This window comes from Talpa europaea, assembly GCF_964194135.1.
Source record: "Talpa europaea genome assembly, chromosome: 1".
Taxonomy (NCBI): Eukaryota; Metazoa; Chordata; class Mammalia; order Eulipotyphla; family Talpidae; genus Talpa; species Talpa europaea.
In genome coordinates this window covers 44,738,672-44,758,407 of record NC_140073.1, presented here as the reverse complement: position 1 = coordinate 44,758,407, position 19,736 = coordinate 44,738,672, and the positions used below count along the sequence as shown (strand labels likewise).

At 57.9% G+C, this 19,736-nt stretch overlaps 2 protein-coding genes across 2 annotated transcripts in view; one reads left to right on the top strand and one right to left on the bottom strand.

Annotated features, from left to right (window-relative positions):
* The window catches only part of NUMA1 (nuclear mitotic apparatus protein 1), a gene marked incomplete at its 5' end in the record, with an annotated part of 30,536 nt that extends 14,176 nt beyond the window's left edge, over positions 1 to 16,360 (top strand). Inside the window, 20 exons of the mRNA XM_084243412.1 lie at positions 514 to 601; positions 1,743 to 1,866; positions 2,429 to 2,586; positions 2,867 to 2,984; positions 3,102 to 3,219; positions 3,800 to 3,940; positions 4,511 to 4,633; positions 4,789 to 8,187; positions 8,589 to 8,630; positions 9,922 to 9,990; positions 11,059 to 11,169; positions 11,256 to 11,474; positions 11,590 to 11,747; positions 13,084 to 13,330; positions 14,068 to 14,296; positions 14,928 to 15,064; positions 15,329 to 15,505; positions 15,683 to 15,793; positions 15,914 to 16,108; positions 16,333 to 16,360. Coding sequence (XP_084099538.1) covers positions 514 to 601; positions 1,743 to 1,866; positions 2,429 to 2,586; positions 2,867 to 2,984; positions 3,102 to 3,219; positions 3,800 to 3,940; positions 4,511 to 4,633; positions 4,789 to 8,187; positions 8,589 to 8,630; positions 9,922 to 9,990; positions 11,059 to 11,169; positions 11,256 to 11,474; positions 11,590 to 11,747; positions 13,084 to 13,330; positions 14,068 to 14,296; positions 14,928 to 15,064; positions 15,329 to 15,505; positions 15,683 to 15,793; positions 15,914 to 16,108; positions 16,333 to 16,344 — 5,976 coding nt within the window. The 3' untranslated portion in view covers positions 16,345 to 16,360. The remainder of the gene's footprint in view (positions 1 to 513; positions 602 to 1,742; positions 1,867 to 2,428; positions 2,587 to 2,866; positions 2,985 to 3,101; positions 3,220 to 3,799; positions 3,941 to 4,510; positions 4,634 to 4,788; positions 8,188 to 8,588; positions 8,631 to 9,921; positions 9,991 to 11,058; positions 11,170 to 11,255; positions 11,475 to 11,589; positions 11,748 to 13,083; positions 13,331 to 14,067; positions 14,297 to 14,927; positions 15,065 to 15,328; positions 15,506 to 15,682; positions 15,794 to 15,913; positions 16,109 to 16,332) is intronic.
* Positions 16,361 to 17,651: 1,291 nt separating this feature from the next.
* IL18BP (interleukin 18 binding protein) lies at positions 17,652 to 19,263 on the bottom strand (the record flags this gene model as incomplete). The annotated part of the gene is made up of 5 exons (XM_084247915.1): positions 17,652 to 17,735; positions 17,918 to 18,116; positions 18,193 to 18,316; positions 18,773 to 18,979; positions 19,242 to 19,263. The coding sequence occupies 5 exons, from the start codon at positions 19,261 to 19,263 to the stop codon at positions 17,652 to 17,654; spliced, it is 636 nt and encodes a 211-aa protein (XP_084104041.1).
* Between the last annotated feature and the right edge of the window lie 473 nt (positions 19,264 to 19,736).

Sequence of the window (19,736 nt, the reverse complement as noted above, 5' to 3'; positions counted from 1 at the left end):
TCTGTTGGACACAGAAATTCTACAGGAATAAGCAGCTACATTATAGTTAACTGGGAAAGTCCAATCAACTCTGTAGCTTTGGAATTCAGGCTAGGCAGGGAAGATTTTACAGCTGAGCCAGTGGATTAAGCTATGGATGAGCCCCAGGTGAACTGGGGCTGGTGAGAACTGAGCCCCAGTTCTCACTCGGAGAACAATGGTGAGGGTCACCTGGAAGTGGCCAACATAGTTCTATAGAAAGCTTTCTTACTGCATTTCTTTCTTTGCCCTGTTATTTTGCTTGTGGTCACAAGTGAGGTCAGTTAAAAACGCTTGTCTGACCCCAGGTGCATTTTTAGGAGAGGACGCGGGGAAGGGACAAGCAGGGTGAACATATCTCTAGTAGAATGTGCTCAGCTGTGCTCTGAGACTTCTGGCTGGGAGAGGAAGGATGGGCTCCCACAGGCTCCTGGGGCAGGCGATGCCCAGATGACTCAGAACTCCGACGTAATGGTTTCTCTCTCTGCGACCCAGGCCGAGTTAGCTGTCATCCTAAAATTTGTGCTGGACCATGAGGATGGGCTAAACCTGAACGAGGATCTGGAGAGCTTCTTACAGAAAGGTAACTAGGGGCCACTCCTGAGGATCCCTTCTTGTCTGAGCTGGGTCTGCCAGGATCCTGCTAGGAAATATGGTGGGGGGTTGTCTTTTTTCCCCCAACAGAAGGCATAGGTGGGGCTCAGGAAAAGTGTGTAATGGAGTAGGCCAATTTTGGGACCCTGTAGCTGTCATCCTAGTTCCTGCGACGGGAGCGCCTCTTGCTGCCTAGCAGTAGCTAAGCATAGCATTTATAAGTGATTGTGTCTGCTGTTAGGGTGTCCTTGATCCCTCTCCATACATACTTTGTGGTTTTTTTTCCCAACAACCACCACCCTAAGCTTTAAAGCTGAGAGTACAGTCTTAAAAACATGGTTTTACCATAAGAAGCCTGTATGTTTTATGAGGTAAGGCAGATAACTACGTATGATAAGGAATGAGTGCTGGGACAGAGAGATGCCGAATCTACCAGATTTCTTGCTGCCTGGAAGAACAGTAGAAAGAGAGAGAGCCCTGTCGAGTAGGGGATCTAGTGATGAGAATGTGAAACAGAGGTCTAGGCATGTTCTCTTCTAGACGCTGAATTTGATGTTCCTTGTGTTCAGGTTCTTCATGAACCCTTCAGATGGAGTTGTTGGAATGTATGTCTAGAAGGCAGGAGAGGACTCTGGCCCAGGTTATGGGCTTGGCTGACCATCGCAGCCATGGCACTATGCCCAAAGCAAGGCGGCCCCATCAGAACTCTAGGGTTTACAGCGTGGGTGAAGGAGAGAGGAGCGGATTAAGGAGACTAACGAGGGGTATTTAGTGGGAGAATCATGAGGAAGTCATCTTGGGAAACAAGGGGAAAGGTTTTGAGAAGGTTGTGTTGCAAGTGCAAGATTTCAGAACAGAAGAGTTCAGAAAGGAGGCCAGAGGCTCTGGCCTGAGAGGCCTGGGACTAAAGAGATGTTGCTCAGGGCTCCCAAGCTGCCTCTGCAGTGTTGGCTTCTGGGAAAAGCATGAGCACCTTGTCATCTGTATACATAGAGGACTCTCTCCCTCCACTGTTCTTCGCTCCCCCAGGCGAGTTCTCAGATTGCATAAAAATACAAATCCAGTCATATTCTTCCTACCAGTCATACTCTGACTACCCGCTTTGTGGTTTGTTTGCTGCTTCTCCCTAGCTCCTGTCCCTTCCACCTGTTCCAGCATCTTCTCTGAAGAATTGTCCCCCCCGAGCCACCAGGCCAAGAGGGAGGTTCACTTCCTTGAGCTACAGAAGGTTGCCTCCTCTTCCAGTGGGAACAAGTACGTGCTGGGAGTATTGTCCTGGGATGGGGTCTCAACTCAGCCTTCAAGTGGCTATAATTCTAGAGGCTGAGCTGTTCACCAGCCCCTCTTACTTCATCAGAGACTGATAGGATCTCGCCCCTGACCCAGTACTGATTGGGGGAATTAGTTGGGCTCTATCTTGGGCAGAAGGCCTCTAAAAGGCAGTTCTCTATTTATGGAATTCCTTTCTTAGAGACTGAAGATCCTACTCTTAGTGCAGTTCTGCAGAGGCAGAACCCTCCCTTGAGTGGAGGTGGGAGGGGAGCAAAGAAATTGGCTCGGAGAAGGAACGTTTTCACAAGTTCTGTCATGAGGTGTGAGGTAGCACTGCTAACAGAACCAGGTGTTTGGGCCTCCTAGTCAGTCAGTCAAGGCCTGTTCATGCACTCGCCCCCCACTATTGGTCATTTCAGCCCTTCTGTCACATCTCCGGCTCTGATCATGGAATCTGGGGGAGGGGGCAGCTTCACAGCCCAGCGCTCAACCGCTGCGCCACCAGGGGAGGCCCTGATCATGGAATCTGGACCATCTCTTTCAGCTTCCTTGCAGGGTCTCCTGCCTCACCCATGGGCGACATCCTGCAGACCCCACAATTTCAAATGAGACGGCTGAAGAAGCAGCTTGCAGATGAGAGAAATAATAGGGATGAGCTGGAGCAGGAGTTGGCTGAGAATCGCAAACTCCTCACTGAAAAGGGTAGGTGCCGACGGCCTGGCAGGTCTTTATGCAGGAGCAACTTACAGGATTTCCACCCAGTGAAGAGCTGAACTCATCTGAGGAAAGGCCCCTCTACCTCCCATGTGTCCCCTCTGCGGGCCCTGGAATTTAGAGCTCAGTCCCGGGCTTGTCAGATTGACCTAGAAGCTGGCTCTGCCCTTGCAACTATCCTCCTTTTCTCTCAGATTGGCTGCCTCCTTGCCCCTCTTCCCCTCCCTTGTTCTGTGCTCACTGCCCTCCTCTTTCCTCCTCTGGGCAGATGCACAGATAGCCTTGATGCAACAACGCATCGACCGCCTGGCTCTGCTAAATGAGAAGCAGGCAACCAGCCCACCGGAACCCAGGGAGCTTGAGGAGCTCCGGGTCAAGAATGAGAGGTAGTTTTCCCTGGTTTCTCCTCACCTCCCTGATCTCTGCCTCACCCATCCCTTCCTCCCCCCACCCTCACCCAAGACCCTGGTGAACTATACCGTTGTCTCCTGCCCTCCGTCAAGCCTCACTGTGCGACTCCACGAGACTCTGAAGCAGTGCCAGGACCTGAAGACAGAGAAGGGCCAGATGGATCGCAAAATCAGCCAACTTTCTGAAGAGAATGGGGACCTTTCCTTTAAGGTGAGTAGTGTTGGGGGTCTGATCCCCCACATAGACTCCTAGGGGCTGAGTTCATATGGAAGAGCCCGCTACCAAGAGGGCTGAGAAGAGTGTCCTGTTCAGTCTCTCCAGAGACCTGCATCTGCCACTTGGTACCAGCCAGGAATGAGTTATTGTCCTGAGGTTTTTTTGTTTGTTTGTTTGTTTGTTTTAATTTATATAAGCATTGGGTACAGTCAGAAGCATGGGAGGGTGAGAGAATTCACCAGAGCCAGAAGGGAGAGCAGAGCAGGCAGAAGGACCGAAGTACACTGCTGAGGGGAGCAGCGGGCGGCAGGAGAGGTCTGTGAGCCATGTGGGACCCTTGCCCGGCGGCCGGGGATTGAACCGGCACTGCAGAGGCACCGCTATGCCACCGGGGAGGCCCTCGTCTTGAGTTTTGATTTGTAGTCTTGAGTTTGAGATGTGATTAGTTGCATTTGGTTTGAGGAGGGTTGGAAGGAAAGTCCTAGGCATCTGGTGCCTGGAGGTCGGGGAGCAGATGGCAGTGGTGATGGCAATTTTGATTCTGGGTGAAGGGATTCACACTTTTCTGTCTCAGCTGCGGGAGTTTGCCAGTCACCTGCAGCAACTACAGGGGGCACTGAACGAACTGACCGAGGAACACAACAAGGCCACACAGGAATGGGTGGAGAAACAGGCCCATCTGGAGAAAGAGCTGGGCACAACCCTGCAGGACAAGGTAATAACCCTTTGCTGTGGGAGTCGGGTCACAATCTTGACTTCATGTTCAAAGTTGAATTCTGTTTACCAGTCCCTTCTCCAAGGCTTTAGAGAATTAGTATGACTTCTCTTCAAGATTTAATAGTGTGCTTTAATGGAAAGATTGTGAATTTACGTGCAGTACACCTTTGAATCCTGTCTCTGCTATTTATAGGGTGTGGATGTTGAACAAGTTATTCTTTTTTTTCAAAAAGATTTATTTATGCATACAAGATCTGGGGTACAGGCCAGAGGTGTGGGGGGGTGAGAGGATTCACCAGAGACAAGAGTGGGAAACAGATCAGGCAGACTGACTGAAGTACACTGCTGAGGGGAGCAGCAGGGAGACGAGAGAGGTCTGCTGCGCCATGTGGGTAGTTCCCTGGCCAGCCTGGGATTGAACACGTGCTGCTGAGGCTGCTGACAGCTTCATAGTGCTGTACTTAATCCCTTGCACCACCAGGGAGGCCCGGGTCCCATGTTTTGTTGATGTTCTTGAGGGTCTTTGTGCCTGTTCCACATATGTTCACATGGGGTTCTTTATTCTCAGAAATGCCTTGAAGAGAAAAATGAAATCCTTCAGGGGAAACTTTCACAACTGGAAGAACATTTGGCCCAGCTGCAGGAGAATCCAACCCGGGAGAAGGGCGAGGTGCTGGGTGACGTCTTGCAGGTAGGGATGCCCAGGAGCAGCAGAACAACCTGTGTGCAGGGCTGGCCTGGTCTGGACCCATTTGGCATGTTTAGATTCCTGGCCATCCTAATTTCCAGAGGGGCCATGGTAACCAAGAGTCATGCTGATTCCCTTTTGTCTCTTTTCCTCACCAGTTGGAAACCCTGAAGCAAGAGGCAGCCACTCTTGCTGCAGACAACACCCAGCTCCAAGCCAAGGTGGAGGCAATGGAGACTGAACGGGGCCAGCAGGAAGCCAAGCTGCTTGCTGAACGGAGCCACTATGAAGAAGAAAAGCAGCAACTGGCTGGCCTGATTGCCCAGCTGCAGGTCTCCCTGGACAACCTCAGACAGGCCAAGGAAGAGCTAGAACAATCCTCCCAGGCTCAGGGGACCCGACTTGGTGCCCAGGTGACCACGCTGACCTCTGAAATCACCACCCTCAAAGCCACACTCCAGGAGCAGGATCAAGAACTGGCTAGCCTGAAACAACAGGCCAAAAATGAGCAGGCCCAGCTAACACAGACCCTCCAGCAACAAGAACAGGCCTCCCAGGACCTTCGCCACCAGATGGAGCAGCTGAGCAGCAGCCTGAGGCAGAAGGAGCAGCAGTTGGAGGAGGTGGCCAAGGAGCAGGAGGCAACTAGGCGAGAGCACACCCAGCAGTTGGCTGCTGCTACTAAAGAACGGGAAGCCTCTTTCAGGGAGAGGGATTCGGCCCTCCGGCAGCTGGAGGCATTGGAGAAGGAGAAGGCTGCCAAGCTCGAGCTCCTGCAACAGCAGCTTCAGGCTGCTAATGAAGCCCGGGACAGTGCCCAGACCTCAGTCAAACAGGCCCAAAAGGAGAAGGCAGAGCTGAGCCAAAAGTTGGAAGAATTCCGTGCCCAAGTTGAGGCAACCCGCCAGGAGCAGTGTGAGACCCAGGCCCAGGTGGCAGAGCTAAAGGCCCAACTGAGGTCTGAGCAGCAAAAAGCAACCGAGAAAGAAAGGGTGACTCAGGAGAAGGGCCAGCTGCAGAAGCAGGTTCGGGCCCTGGAGGAGTCCTTGAGGCTTACCCAGGGCAGCCTGGAAGAGGAGAAGCGCAAGGCTGCAGATGCCTTGGAACAGCAGCAGCGCTGTATCTCCAAGCTGGAGGCAGAGACCCAGAATCTGCTGGAGCAGCATAAGCAGGGACGGAAGGAACTGGAAGAAGAGAAGGATGGGCGCAAGGGACTGGAGACCCAAGTGCAGCAGCTTGGGGAGGCCCATCAGGCTGAGGTGCAGGGCCTGCGACGGGAGCTGACCGAGGCCCTGGCCTCCCAACACAGGGCCAAGAGTGAGTGTGAGCAGCTTGCCAAAGAGGTGGCTACCTGGCGCGAGCGGTATGAGGATAGCCAGCAAGAGGAAGCACGCTATGGCGCCATGTGCCAGGAACAGATGATGACCCTGAAGGAGGAATGTGAGAAGGCCCGCCAGGAACTCCAGGAGGCAAAGGAGAAGGTGGCTGAGGTAGAGGCCCACAGCGAGCGCCAGCTAGGCCGGCAGCAAAGTGAGCTAGCTCAGCTGCATGCCAACCTGGCCAGAGCCCTCCAGCAGGTCCAGGAGAAGGAGGTCAGGGCCCAGAAGATTGCAGATGACCTCTCCACTCTGCAGGAGAAAATGGCTGCAACCAGCAAGGAGGTGGCCCACCTAGAGGCCTTGGTGCGCAGGGCAGGTGAGCAGCAAGAAACAACTTCCTGTGAGCTACTCAAGGAGCACCCAAGGGCAGGAGACCGAGAGTCAGAGTGGCTGGAAGAGCAGCGGGGTCGCCCATTCTGCAGCACCCAGGATGCACTGCAGGCCATGAAGCGTCAGGCAGAGCAAATGGGCAGTGAGCTGGAGAGGCTGCGGGCTGCGCTGATGGAGAGCCAAGGACAGCAGCAGGAGGAGCGTGGACAGCAGGAGAGGGAGGTGGCAAGGCTGACCCAGGAGCGGAGCCGGGCCCAAGCTGATCTTGCCCTTGAGAAGGCTGCCAAGGCGGAGCTTGAGATGCGGCTGCAGAATGCCCTCAATGAGCACCGTGTGGAGTTTGCTGCCCTGCAAGAGGCACTGTCCTGTGCGCAGGTGGAAAAGGAAGAGAAAGCCCAGGAGCTGGTCAAGTGGCGTGAACACGAGGCTGCCCACAAAACGGAGCTGGGGGAGCTTCAGCAAACTGTGGAGCAATTGAAGACACAGCTTGCCAAGAAAGAGGAAGAACGCCAGCAGTCTGTAGTGAAAGCCGGTGGAGGAGATGTTTCTGGGTCAGGAGCCCAGTCTGAGACAACTGGAAAGACAGAGCAAAAAGGTGCTGAGCTGGAAGCTCTGCGGGCAGAAGTGAGCAAGCTGCAGCAGCAGTGCCGGGAGCATCAGCACAAGGCCTCTAGCCTGGAGCGCAGCCTAGAGTCTGAGCGCGCCTCCCACACTGAGCAGGCCAAGGCTCTGGAGACATTGCGGAGCCAGTTAGAGGAGAAGGCCCAGGAGCTGGGACATAGTCAGGACACTTTAGCCTCCACCCAAAGGGAACTGGCCACCCTCCGCACCAAGGCTCAAGACCACAGCAAGGCTGAGGATGCGTGGAAGGCCCAGGTAGCCCGGGGCCAGCAAGAGGCTGAAAGAAAAAACAGTCTCATCAGTAGCTTGGAGGAGGAGGTGTCCATCCTCAACCGCCAGGTTCTGGAGAAGGAGGGTGAGAGCAAGGAATTGAAGCGGCTGGTTGTAGCTGAGTCAGAAAAAAGCCAGAAGCTGGAGGACAGGCTACGCCTGCTCCAGGCCGAGACGGCCAGCAGCAGTGCCAGAGCTGCTGAACGAAGCTCTGCTCTGCGGGAGGAGGTCCAGACCCTTCGGGAGGAGGCGGAGAAACAGCGGGTGGCTTCAGAGAGCCTACGGCAGGAGCTGGCCTCCCAGGCCGAGCGAGCAGAGGAGCTGGGCCAAGAGTTAAAGGCGTGGCAAGAGAAGTTCTTCCAGAAGGAGCAGGCCCTCTCAGCGCTGCAGCTCGAGCACACCAGCACCCAGGCCCTGGTGAGTGAGCTGCTGCCCGTCAAGCACCTGTGCCAGCAGCTGCAGGCTGAGCAGGCAGCTGCGGAGAAACGCCATCGTGAGGAGCTGGAGCAAAGCAAGCAGGCAGCTGGTGGGCTGCGGGCGGAGCTGATGCGAGCCCAGCGGGAACTCGGGGAGTTGGTGCCCTTGCGGCAGAAGGTGGCAGAGCAAGAGCGAGCAGCCCAGCAGCTGCGAGCAGAGAAGGCCAGCTACGCAGAGCAGCTGAGCATGCTAAAGAAGGCTCACGGCCTGCTGGCAGAGGAGAACCGGGGGTTGGGCGAGCGAGCAAACCTTGGCCGGCAGTTTTTAGAAGTGGAGCTGGACCAGGCTCGGGAGAAGTATGGCCAAGAGCTAGCAGCTGTGCGTGCTGACGCCGAAACCCGCCTGGCTGAGATGCAGCGGGAAGCACAGAGTACTGCCCGCGAGCTGGAGGTGATGACTGCCAAGTACGAGGGTGCCAAGGGCAAGGTCCTGGAGGAGAGACAGCGGTTCCAGGAAGAGAGGCAGAAACTAACTGGCCAGGTAAGGTGCCAGCTCAGTCCCACACCCCAAGATCAGACCTGAGAGGGGAGACGCTGCCCCCTCTGCGTTCCAGGGCCTCTGGCCCCCACAGTGTCGGAGTGTGTTGTCCCTCCCACTGTGTGACTGGGAGGAGTTTAAGTCTTGCCCCTTAAAGAAAATATTCACAACCTCCCTGTCCCTGGCTCTGTCCTCGAGTCCAGCCCTGAAGGCCGCCAGCCCGTTCTGGAGGCACACTGTGAGGAACACCTGCAGTGGGCGCCCCAGGAGGCCCTGGCAGCTACAGTGAGCCACATACATTTTAAAAGTTTCTACACGTCTGGCTCCTTGGGCACCGTGTCAGAGCTGCAGTGCCTCTTGGGCTCCCATGCCCCGCCTGCATTGTTCCTCCCCTCCATGCACAGGTGGCGCGAGTAGAGGTATTTCAGGGGGAGCAGGGTAAGCAGGTCATGCTGGGGGCTCTAGAGCAGTACAGGGTAGACCTGCAGCTTGCGCCCGCCAGCTCCCGGGGTGAACTGTTAGTGACGGGGGCAGTGCCAAGCCACGAATCCCATGCCAGGTCAGACTCTCCAGCCTCCTACACGCTCAGTGTCATCTGCCTGTCAGGGAGGAAGGGTAGGGGAGGCTTCATCTGTCCCTCATCAGAACCAGTGACAACCCTTGGGATTGTAAAAGCTCCCAGTCTTGTTCCAGGTTTGGGCACTCGGAGGAATAGGACCTTGTGTGTCACAGTCCTTCCTTCACACAGAAGCCATGTGAGTGATGCACAGGCCGTTCTTACAGACTAGAGGGGTTCGAGAGCCCAGGATGCCTGCCTCTGGAGCATCACCCTGATCGAGCATGGTTTAGATAGGTCTAGGAGCAGGAAAACCAAGGTTGGGAGGAAAGAAAAGGCCTCTACCTTTGAGGAGGAGGCCTGGCTGCCTTGCTCTCACCAGGAACTCCACTGTTTTAAAGGTCAGAGTTGTGGCTGAGCTGCTATTTAGTGGGAGCACCCTGTTCCGCCTTTCCACCTTAGACCTGCAGAAAAATCAGACCTTCCTCTCCCTCGACACCTCCATGGAGCCCATGATGGGAGAGACAGTCAAACTGAACAGCAGTTAGCAATGGAGCCCTTGACTTGGCCTTGTGCTTGAGCTCCTGGGCATCTGGGAGCTTTGCTCCCTCTGCTCCTCTCTGTGGAAGTGGGGTGGGCTGGGCTGGGCGTGTGTGTGTTGCTGCTCCTCTTGTGCCCCAGCAGTCTGATCCCCAGTGCTAACCGCCGCAGCCACACTGTCAGCAGCCACCCTAACCACCTGTGTGGTGTTGGGAAGAGGTCTTGAGCATCTTTGGCCTTTTGCTTTGGCGGTTTCGAAAAGTTAGCTGCTCATTGTTGTGTCTACTGGAGTTCAAGATCAGTTTCCCTGTTCCTGTCCTCCACCAGGGAAGGTTACAGCTGGGAATGGTGACAGGAGTAGGGTGTCACCTCCCTAGAGACAATTCTGCAGATTCTGGTGGCCACGGGGGTAGGACAGGCGTCTTGTTTCACAGGCCCAGATGGAGGGGAGCGTGGGCAGGTGTTGGGTCGTCTTCTTCTAGCCCTGCCAGCCAGCCCAGGCAGCAGCCTATTTCCCAACTGGAGTCGAGAGAAAGGACCTGGGTTTCTTCTAGAAACAACAGGGGCTGGTCTGGGGAAACCTCACAGTTTGGACAACCTAATGAGCCCTTCCGAATCTCCTCTTCCTTTCCCTGCCTCAGGTGGAAGAACTGAGTAAGAAGCTCGCTGACCATGAGCAGACCAGCAGGGCCCAGCAGCAGAAGCTGAAGGTGAGACAGCAAGGGGGGCTAGAGCTCTTTTAGAGAGTGAGGCTGTGAGCAGCAGGTACTCTCTGGCCCTGCACCGTGACGGATGTGGGGCAGAGGCAGGGCCCTTGGAGACCTGGCTGCCTCAGGAGCCGCGCGCGTGCGTGCGTGCGTGCGTGCGTGCGTGCGTGTGTGTGTGTGTGTGTGTGTCTCTCAGTCAGGAAAGACCAAGCGGCTCCCACCCATCCCGCTACAGTAGTGAATAGACTAGGCTGTGTGGTGACACTTCAGTTCATTACAATGAAATTTTCAGTTCCTCAGTCACACTAGCCACATTTCTCCTGCGTGTGGTGGTGGCTACGACACTGGGGAGGCAGGCGTGGACATTTCCATCGTGACGGGAAGCTCTGTTGGATGACACTGGTCTAGATAGTCTCAAGGAATGAAAAGTATCAACATTTAATATTACAATGTAATTTAATATCAATACTTTCCACTATTTCACTTTCTCTGGTTTAATGTTTGCCTTTTTGCAGTTCTAGGCATCACAGCTTTTAGTAAGGGGCAAAGAATTGGACATTCGTGACCTTGGGACTCACTAGAGGCCTGTGGGGTCACAAGAGGTGGTGGGAGCTTTGTTTCTCCAGCTCACTTCCTCCTCTTCCACACCAGGTCGTGGTGATGTGATAAATAGGTGTTGACTGTGTTCCTCTCGGGCAGCGCCCAGCTGGTGCTAGGAGACGGGGGGAGGGAAGGCCAGTGGTCCTGTGCAGTGTCTACACCCAAGCAAGCACATGATGGCCGTTCAGGTGGACACCGGCCCTGCTCCCCAGGGGCCTGCGGCCTGGAGAGGGGCGGTGTACTTGGCCGTAAACACACAGCTGTCAGATACGGCATTGGCTGAAAGGGAAAATTCCAGCAGAATATGGCCCCTAAAGGGTTTGTGATCTTCCGGTGTGCTGGAGGTGGGCAGGGGACAGTAAAAGGGATTTTTTTTACTTGTTCTGGGAGAATAGAGACCAGGGCAAGTCACTGGGTTTGGGTGGAGTAGCCAAACCAGCCACCTTGATCAGCCTTTCTCATGCTTTCCAGGCCCAGGGAGGCGAGAGCCAGCAAGAGGCCCAGCGTCTGCAGGCGCAGCTGAATGAGCTGCAGACCCAGCTGAGCCAGAAGGAGCAGGCGGCTGAGCACTACAAGCTGCAAGTGAGCCCAGCCCCTGCCTGCTCTGCCTCCCTTCTGCCTTTTAGCCCCTGTCCCACCCCACCACCTGCCTGCCTGTGTACCCACAGATGGAGAAAGCCAAGACCCATTATGATGCCAAGAAGCAACAGAACCAAGAGCTGCAGGAGCAGCTGCGAGGCCTGGAGCAGCTGCAGAAGGAAAACAAGGAGCTGCGGACCGAAGCTGAGCGACTAGGCCGTGAGCTCCAGCAGGCCGGGCTGAAAACCAAGGAGGCTGAACAGAGCTGCCGCCACCTCACTGCCCAGGTGCGCAGCCTGGAGGCGCAGGTGAGTATCTGGTCGGACACATCCCTCACCTGTCATATTCGACCCTTTTGCCCTCCTCTCCGAGACCACCCTGCCTTAGACTGATCTCTCTCGCCCCCTGCCTTCTCCTTCCCAGGTTGCCCACGCTGACCAGCAGCTTCGAGACCTGGGCAAGTTCCAGGTGGCGACTGACGCCTTAAAGAGCCGGGAGCCCCAGGCCAAGCCTCAGCTGGACTTGAGTATTGACAGCCTGGACCTGAGCTGCGAGGAGGGAACCCCGCTCACTATCACCAGGTCAGGAGGCACCTTCCCCCTTCAAGCGGTTGTCCACCGAGTACCTCATGTTGATCAGCCTCTCTCTCGGGCACTGGGGCCGTGAGAAGTAAGACGCGGTCCCTTTGCCCTCTGGGAGCCGATTGTTAGAAATAAGAATAAAGTATCAACAGGTGTTGTGCCAGATGTTTGTGTAAGAGTAGGGCGAAAGGAGTGGTCAGAAAAGGCTACACGGCGGCCATCAGTCCTGCTTCCAGCCGCATCCTTAGGGGTGTGCCTGGCCGGCCGTGCCGTGAGCGTGGAGCCCGTGGGAAAGTGAGCTCAGGAGGGCTCCCTGGGCCCAGGCCCCGGGGGTGGGGCTGGCCGGATTCTCTGTCTGGAGGCGTCTTTAGACTTGATCGTAAGGCGTTGAGGGGCTTTGGGAAGGGTTTCAAACTGAGGAGCACCTGGTCAGATCTGCACACTTCAAAGGGCACTAGCAGGGCCTCCCCGGTGGCGCAGTGGTTGAGCGCTGGGTTGCGAAGCTGCCCGCAGCCTCTGCGGCGCCGGTTCCATCCCCGGCTGCTCCCCGGCCACCAGAGGAGGGTCCCACACGGCGCGCAGACCTCTCCTGCTGCCCGCTGCTCCCCTCGGCAGTGTCCTTCGGTCCTTCTGCCTGCTCTGCTCCCCGCTCTGGCTCTGGTGAATTCTCTCACCCTCCCGCGCTTCTGACTGTACCCAGTGCATGTATAAATAAATAAATAAATCTTTAAAAAAAAAAAAAATAACAAAGGGCACTAGCAGCCAGTGCGGAGGCTGAGACTGGAAACAAGGATTTTTATTAAATACACGTGCAGACACCTGAGAACTTTTCCTTCTCCCACAACAGCCTCTGAGGTGGTAGGTTCTCCTTCAGCCGATGAAGCTGGGGCATAGAGGGACAATCACTTGCCCACGCCCCGCAGTGCGCCAGCCGGGCTGGAGCCCAGGCAGCCTGGCTCGTGACCCCTCAGGGGACTCAGACCAGAGACGGCGATGAGGGTGCCGCGGACTGGCTAGGAAAGCCGCGAGATTTGCCGAGGGGGCTCCGCGAGAGAGGAGAGGAAAGCCGGATGGGCTTCATTTGGGACGTGTTACTTGGGGAGTAGCTGTGGGAATCCAGGGGCCTGTCTGGGTGCCTGGTGGCCTCACCGGATCCTGCTGAGCAGCTCTGGGTGTTGCTGGTATTGAGAAGTGGGAGGGGTCATGGGAGTGAATAGGTCACCGGCATTTAAGGTACCTGCTTGTAATAAATGTAGAAATTCGTCACTTTGGTGCAGAGAGGTGGACACCAGACCCTTGACCTAGGAATAGCACCTCAGTAGGTTTCCTTCTACAGCAAGCTGCCTCGTACCCAGCCAGATGGCACCAGCATCCCCGGAGAGCCGGCCTCGCCCATCTCCCAGCGCCTACCCCCCAAGGTAGAATCCCTGGAGAGTCTCTACTTCACCCCCATCCCTACTCGGGGTCAGGCCCCCCTGGAGAGCAGCCTGGACTCCCTGGGGGACGTCTTTCTGGACTCAGGCCGCAAGACCCGCTCTGCTCGCCGGCGAACCACGCAAATCATCAACATCACTATGACCAAGGTCAGGCCGCTGGGGTGTGGGGCTGCAGGCCAGTGACACTTCACTTCCTCTTGGGGCATCTTCCCATCGATCCTCAAAAAAGCCTCAAGAGGCGGGCAGGGCTGAGCAGTCCTTAGCCTGCAGATGGGAAAGTGACTTGCTCAGGTCTGTGCAAAGCGGAAGGGCCGGAAGCGGATGCGTCTGCTGAGTCTAAGGCCAGTTTTCTCCCCACGCGTAGCACAGACTCCATGCGGGCCGATGGGGTAGAATATGGAGAAGCTGCAGCTCAGTCTGTGCCTCCCGCACTCCCTTGGGGTAGCCGAGATGCTCTGGGGCTGCCCGCTGGGCTGCCAGCCAGGCTGGGCCCTTGTTTCCGTATCCCTAGGATGTTACCTTCGTGGCAGCAGAGGCAGCTCTGCGCGGGGTGCCCTGTGTGGCCAAGAAGCTGGAGACATTTTAGAAAAATGGTCAGAGTCCGGGCCAACTGAGCCTAAAGACCAGGGGAGCTGTGGATGAGCCCGACCCGGGCTGGCTCCGCCCATCCTCGCTGCGTGACTGGGACGGTCAGCTCATTTCTTTGTACCTGCTGGGTACCTGGCTTGTGAAACCAGCAAACGGCACCTTGGTCCCTGTAAAGCCAAGTGGTGGCACCGCAGATGGGCCGCAGGGTTTGAGGCAGTTCAGGAAGGGGAGCAGAGGAGGTGGTTTTGAGTGTCGGGGCCCCCACCCCATTGCAACAGATGCGCCCTTTCTTCCAGAAGCTAGACGTGGAAGAACCAGACAGTGCCAACTCCTCCTTCTACAGCACGCAGTCCGCCCCTGCTTCCCAGGCCGGCCTGCGAGCTACCTCCTCTGCCCAGTCTCTAGCCCGCCTGGGCTCTCCTGACGACGGAAATGCAGCTCTGCTTAGCCTGCCCGGCTACCGGCCCACCACACGCAGCTCTGCACGCCGCTCTCAGGCTGGAGTGTCCAGTGGGGCGCCTCCAGGTGAGGGGACAGTGGGGCTTCATCACACCCAGACATCAGACTAGAAGCAGATCTTGGCACAGGGAAGGGGCTGATTTTCTACAATTCAGCACTGGCTTCCTGACCACCCTCCAGCCCCTTGGCCGCCTTCCCGCAGCATCAGGGCCTTACACGCCCGTCAGGAGACTGCGCGGGAAGTCAGGCTGCCGTTCCTCTCAGCAGGGCAACCGTTAATGCTCACAGAGAGGCCGGCGCGTCCCAGCACAGTAGTGCCACTCAGCGACTGTCGGGAGCCCGTGCCCTTCTCAGGTGTGAGGGGCTGCCAGAAGGACCAGACTGCCCGGTGCCGTAGCCTCAGACTCCGCTTGGAGGCTCTGGCCTTGAGGGGTCCGCTGGGCATCGATTCCTGGCCTTCCGTTAGTTTCCCTTGGCGTCGCAGCCTGTGTGTGTCTCTCCAGGGACAGCAGGGAGCACGCCCCAGCGTAGTAATGGCCTGTGGGCCCTACTCTGCGTCTGCGGCACTGAGCAGAGCAGGAAACGGGCACAGACTCCAAGTCGAGAGTGTTGAGCTAGCAAAGGCTGGTGACGTGCCAGGGCCAGCAGGCGGCCTGCTCCCTCGCAGCCCATTTACTGACTTGCCTGTGCCCCACAGGAAGGAACAGCTTCTACATGGGCACGTGCCAGGATGAGCCCGAGCAGCTGGACGACTGGAACCGCATCGCAGAGCTGCAGCAGCGCAACCGAGTCTGTCCCCCGCACCTGAAGACCTGCTACCCCCTGGAATCTAGAGTGAGCTTTGGGGTCACCTGTGCAGGACCCGCCGAGCTGGCTCACCTTTTTCCCTTGGCCTGGCTGGGGCGGGGAGGGGGTGAGGGGAGTGACCTTGCGCTTCCAGGGAGGTGCTCAGGGTGACTGACTGGGCGGGCGGGGCTGGACAGGCAGTAGGGAGGTGGCCCTGCGGTGGGGCGGCTTCAGCTGCACCGTGCGTCAGGGCGGTGCGGGTAGGGGCCCGCCAACACCCTCCAGGTCTGCTAACACGTCCACCTCATGCAGCCTTCCCTGAGCCTGGCTACCATCACAGATGAGGAGATGAAAACCGGGGACCCCCGGGAGACCCTGCGCCGAGCCAGCATGCAGCCAGCCCAGATAGCCGAGGGCGCTGGCATTACCACCCGGCAGCAGCGCAAACGTGTCTCCTCTGAGTCCCACCAAGGCCCTGGCACCCCTGAGGTGGGTGACGTAAGCTCCTGTGTCATGTTCCGTGCAGCACCCTGCCCCGGTCACCCAGTTTGAAAGTGGATTAAAGGGGAGACTCCTCTCTCTACGGGCCTGATGCAGGGATTGGGGGGAGGGGGGCGGGGGAGTCCTGGTGTGACGTCCTCTTGTTGCTGCCTCTGCCCCCCCTAGTCTAAGAAGGCCAGCTGTTTCCCGCGCCCCATGACTCCCAGAGATCGACACGAAGGGCGCAAACAGAGCACTACTGAGGTGCAGAAGAAAGCAGCTGCGGCCGTTAAACAGGTTAGTCGGGGGCAGGAGAGAGACCCTGCGGGGGCCTCGCTGGCAAAGGCCTAGAGCAACAAGTTGGACTGACTGGGGAGGCAGTGGGCGAGTTCCCATTTTGACAGCCCCTTCCCGCAGGCTGACCGCCGCCAGTCAATGGCCTTCAGTATCCTCAACACGCCCAAGAAGCTCGGGAATAGCCTTCTACGGAGGGGGGCCTCAAAGAAAGCCCCAGCCAAGGCCTCCCCCAGTATCCGCAGTGGAACCCGCCGCTCTCCACGTATTGCCACGACCACCGCTGCCACTGCCACCACCCCTCGGGCCAAGGGCAAGGTGGAGGCACTGACTGGGAAAGGGGGCGGGGGTTCACCACCAAGGAAAGCGGGTGGGTGGTGGGAGCACTGGGCACGCCCCACATAAGGGTGGCATCCAAGGCAGGGCCCAGCCAGGCCACCGGAGATGGGGTTGAGAGCAAGTGCTCTGTCTTGGGGGGCTGTTCCTTCCTGCTGAACACCCAGGGCTGTGTTCCCTCAGCCAACTGTGTCTCTCTCTTTCAGGCAAAGCACTAAAGGGCAGCACCAGTGACTGGCCCTACCTGTGTCCCGATGCTGGCCTCGCCTGGCTGTCGTCCTCCTGCCCCTCTCAGTGCCTTTCTCAGCTCCCAGGCCCGCAGCGGCCAGACCCCTAGAGACAGTGACCCCTGGCCTGGCCCTACACGAGAACCTTGGCTAGGTGTCGGAGGTGGCCCGGAGCCTGGGTTCTCTCCCTCTCCTGATGTTTTCCAACAGCAAGTCACTTCTCCGTCGCAACCAGATTTGAGGCTGGCTTTGGGCCCAGACAGTCCTCTCCGCCTCTAGAAGGGACCATTGGAGGAGCAGGTGCTGCTGCTCCTGGTGGCTGGGCTTAACAGGGCCCTTGCTCTTAAAGTCTAGGACTGGTCACTGACTGGGGGGGGGGGGGGGGGGCACCCCGCCCTCTGGTGTTACCTAACCAAGGACACGGTGGCCCAGAGGATGCTTTTTCCAGGATCAGTGGGCCCTGGGCAGCCTCCAGAGGCAGCTCACCCCCTACCTGCCCCAGGCCTGTCCCTGGGGTAGGACTGGGAGTGTTGGGATGGATCTTTTCTAAATGTTATTACTTGTAAATAAAGTCTATTTTTCTCCCTTGAGAGCTGCCTTGATCTGTGCAGGGAAACTTGGGCTCCTTGGAGCACACCTTTGTCCCTGCTTTAGCTTCAAGGCCCTCCCTCCTGCACCCCATTTCTAGCTTCTCTTCCTGAGGAGAGTGAGGCGCTGTCTCTCTTCGGAAGACTCACGTCCCCTGAATGGGGTTTGTCTTCAGCTTCTGCGTGGCAGGCCCTCTTCCCGCAATCCCTCCTGGGACAGGCCAAGTTCTGTAGTCGAATGATGGTAAATGAACAGATGTCAGTACACCTCTGCCAAGATCATTTATGTGTGCCCCAGCAGGCTCTGCCCCCAGCTCCTTCCGGGGACAGTCCATTAGCGGACAGAACAAAATACAAATAAAAGGTTAAGTTGACGCGGAATGTGGCTGAGCAGAGACTTGACGGAAGACACGGTGGAGGCAGTGGGGAATCCACCCAGGCAGAAGTGAGAGCCGTCCAGAAACAGTTCTTTACCGGGCTCTGGGGGCCTTGGCTGAGGGGGTGATGGGTCTTGGAGGCTGCTGAGTAGAGCAGTGTGAGAGGCAGACACGGGAGGGACATTGGATTCGGTGAGAGGAAGAACAAAAGCCCGGGGGGGGGGGGGGGGCAGAAGACTCCAAGGCCGTGAAGGGAGTGCTGCTTGCCTGGCCGCCGTCCCGCTCCAGGTAGGCTGCGCCAGGCTCTGGCCAAGGAGCTAGGTGCCTGCCAGCCTCAAACTGGTTTCCGATCCCGCTGATGCTGGCGGCTATGGGCTGCGGCTGGAGAGTGGGGCTTCTTGAGTCGGGGCGGCCCCTCCTGAGGAAGGGAAAGCAGACAAGGGTCAAGGTCAAGGGGGCAAGAGTCACCTGTCACTTTCCTCCAGGACAGGCCTCCCCTGCCTGGGTTCTAGGGTCCTTTCTGCTGCTACCTCAGGCCTGGGGACTTGGGAGCATGCTGGACAACAGCCGGGGACACTCTGGGCAGAGTCCACCCCACACCGGAGCAGAGTTGCTCCTGCTGTTCTGGAAACCGTCCCTCAGGTTCCTCACCCAGAGCTGGGCCAGGACGATGTGGCGCTGGACAGTCTGTCCGGGGTCCACAAAGACGCAGGAGAAGTTGGTACTGCGCAAGGTGGGGCTCAGCTCTTCCAGCACCAAGGCCCTCCGCAGCAGAGTGCGCGGGCCGTGGCGTACCCGGCTGTACGGAGAAGGGGAGGGGTGAGGGGAGCAGGGAGGAGGCCCCCCTCCTGCTGCCCCACTCCTCCAGGCCTCACCTGGTGCCACCCTCCAACAGCCGGCCTGGGAGGTGCTCGATGAAGGAGCCGTTGCCCAGCCAGTAGAGGATGCTGAAGTGGGGAAAGCGGCTGCAGGCCGTACAGGACAAGGTCAGCACTCCGTCTAGGGACACGTGTGGCTGTCAGCCTTTCCACAGAGCAGGCCCCTCCCTCTCCCCCCAGCTCCCCCAGTCCCCCACACACCAGGGGAGCCCTTGAAGGGGACGTGCATTTGTGTCTGAGGGAGGCCCACAGTCAAATCCAAGGAATTTGGGAGTGGGTCCCGCTGCAGGTGGTGTCTCCCGGGCTTTCTCAGGATGGCCTCACTAGCGCCCAGCTTCACTGTCTGCGGCAGCCAGGGAAGGCTCCGGGAGCCCGCGACCATTCCCCTCGTCAGTCTGTCCCCTTGGGAGGGAGCAGCTTGGGAGCCTGTGCCCACACGCACAGCTGGGCAGGGGCGGGAGCACTCCGAGCGCGCTGGCCAGGCTGGCAGCGGGTTACACAGCAAAAGGGGGTGCTCAGGAGTCAACTTCACCCGTAGGTCCCTGGGCCCACAGTCTGCCCTCCGACCGCTCCTTACTCGGTGGGACTTCCAGTTCAGGCCAGGTCACCTCCAGCGCCGGGCACCGCTCAGCTGCCGGGATCATCGGGGACCAGGACGGGACAGGGTCCGGTGCGATCATCACCGAGCCTGTGGCAACTGTGGTGGCCTGAGGTAGAGCTGTGGCTCCGGCCAGGTGGAAGACAATGTGGGTACACAGGAGCAGGACACGCACAGGGCTGGGGTCTGAGGACAAGACACAGAGTCAGCAGTTGTCCCGCTGCCCGGGGACACCCCGCATCCTAGCTCGGCTCTTGGCTGGTCTTAACTCTGGTTGAGGGAATCGGTGGACCCCTCAGCCCCCGCCTCCTGGAAGAGTCTGGAATGCGGCCAGAGCCTTAACATCGGACTAAGGCTGAAAGCAACAGCACAAAGGTAGACGTTCACGCGGGTTAAGGCTTGCTCCCCTCTCTTCAGACCCCACCCGCCCCACAGCGCCACGTCCCACCTGGTGTCCAGTTCTGTCTCATAGCCTTGACGCTTGTGTCGGGAGCCGGCTGCCTGCCTTCACAGATCTGTGCCAACTTCCTCCTGGGTTTTAAACTGGCTGCAAAAAGGGGAAGAAAATCCAGCCACTTGTCGCCCGCCATAAGCATGCCCGCCCCCCTTTCCGAAGACTCCAGAGCCTCTCCCTGGGCGTGAACGCACTGTGTGTCCCATCCATCTGTGCCGCTGGGAACTCCCTGAGAACGGGCGTCCTGGATCGGGAGAGGCTCGGTCAGCACTTAGAAATACAGCCAGAGGCCCCTCAAACGACGGTTCCTGCACCCCCATCTCTTATTACCGCGAACATACGCTGGTGGTGGTCCAAGCGAGTCCCGTCGCTGCAGAGAGAGAAGCAGAAGGCCCACGGAGCCAGGGCTTTCCTAGTCATAAAGAGAGGCCAGCGCCTCCCTGCGGAGCTGGCCCCGGGAAGAGCACAGTGACATGCTGGGGATGCCCA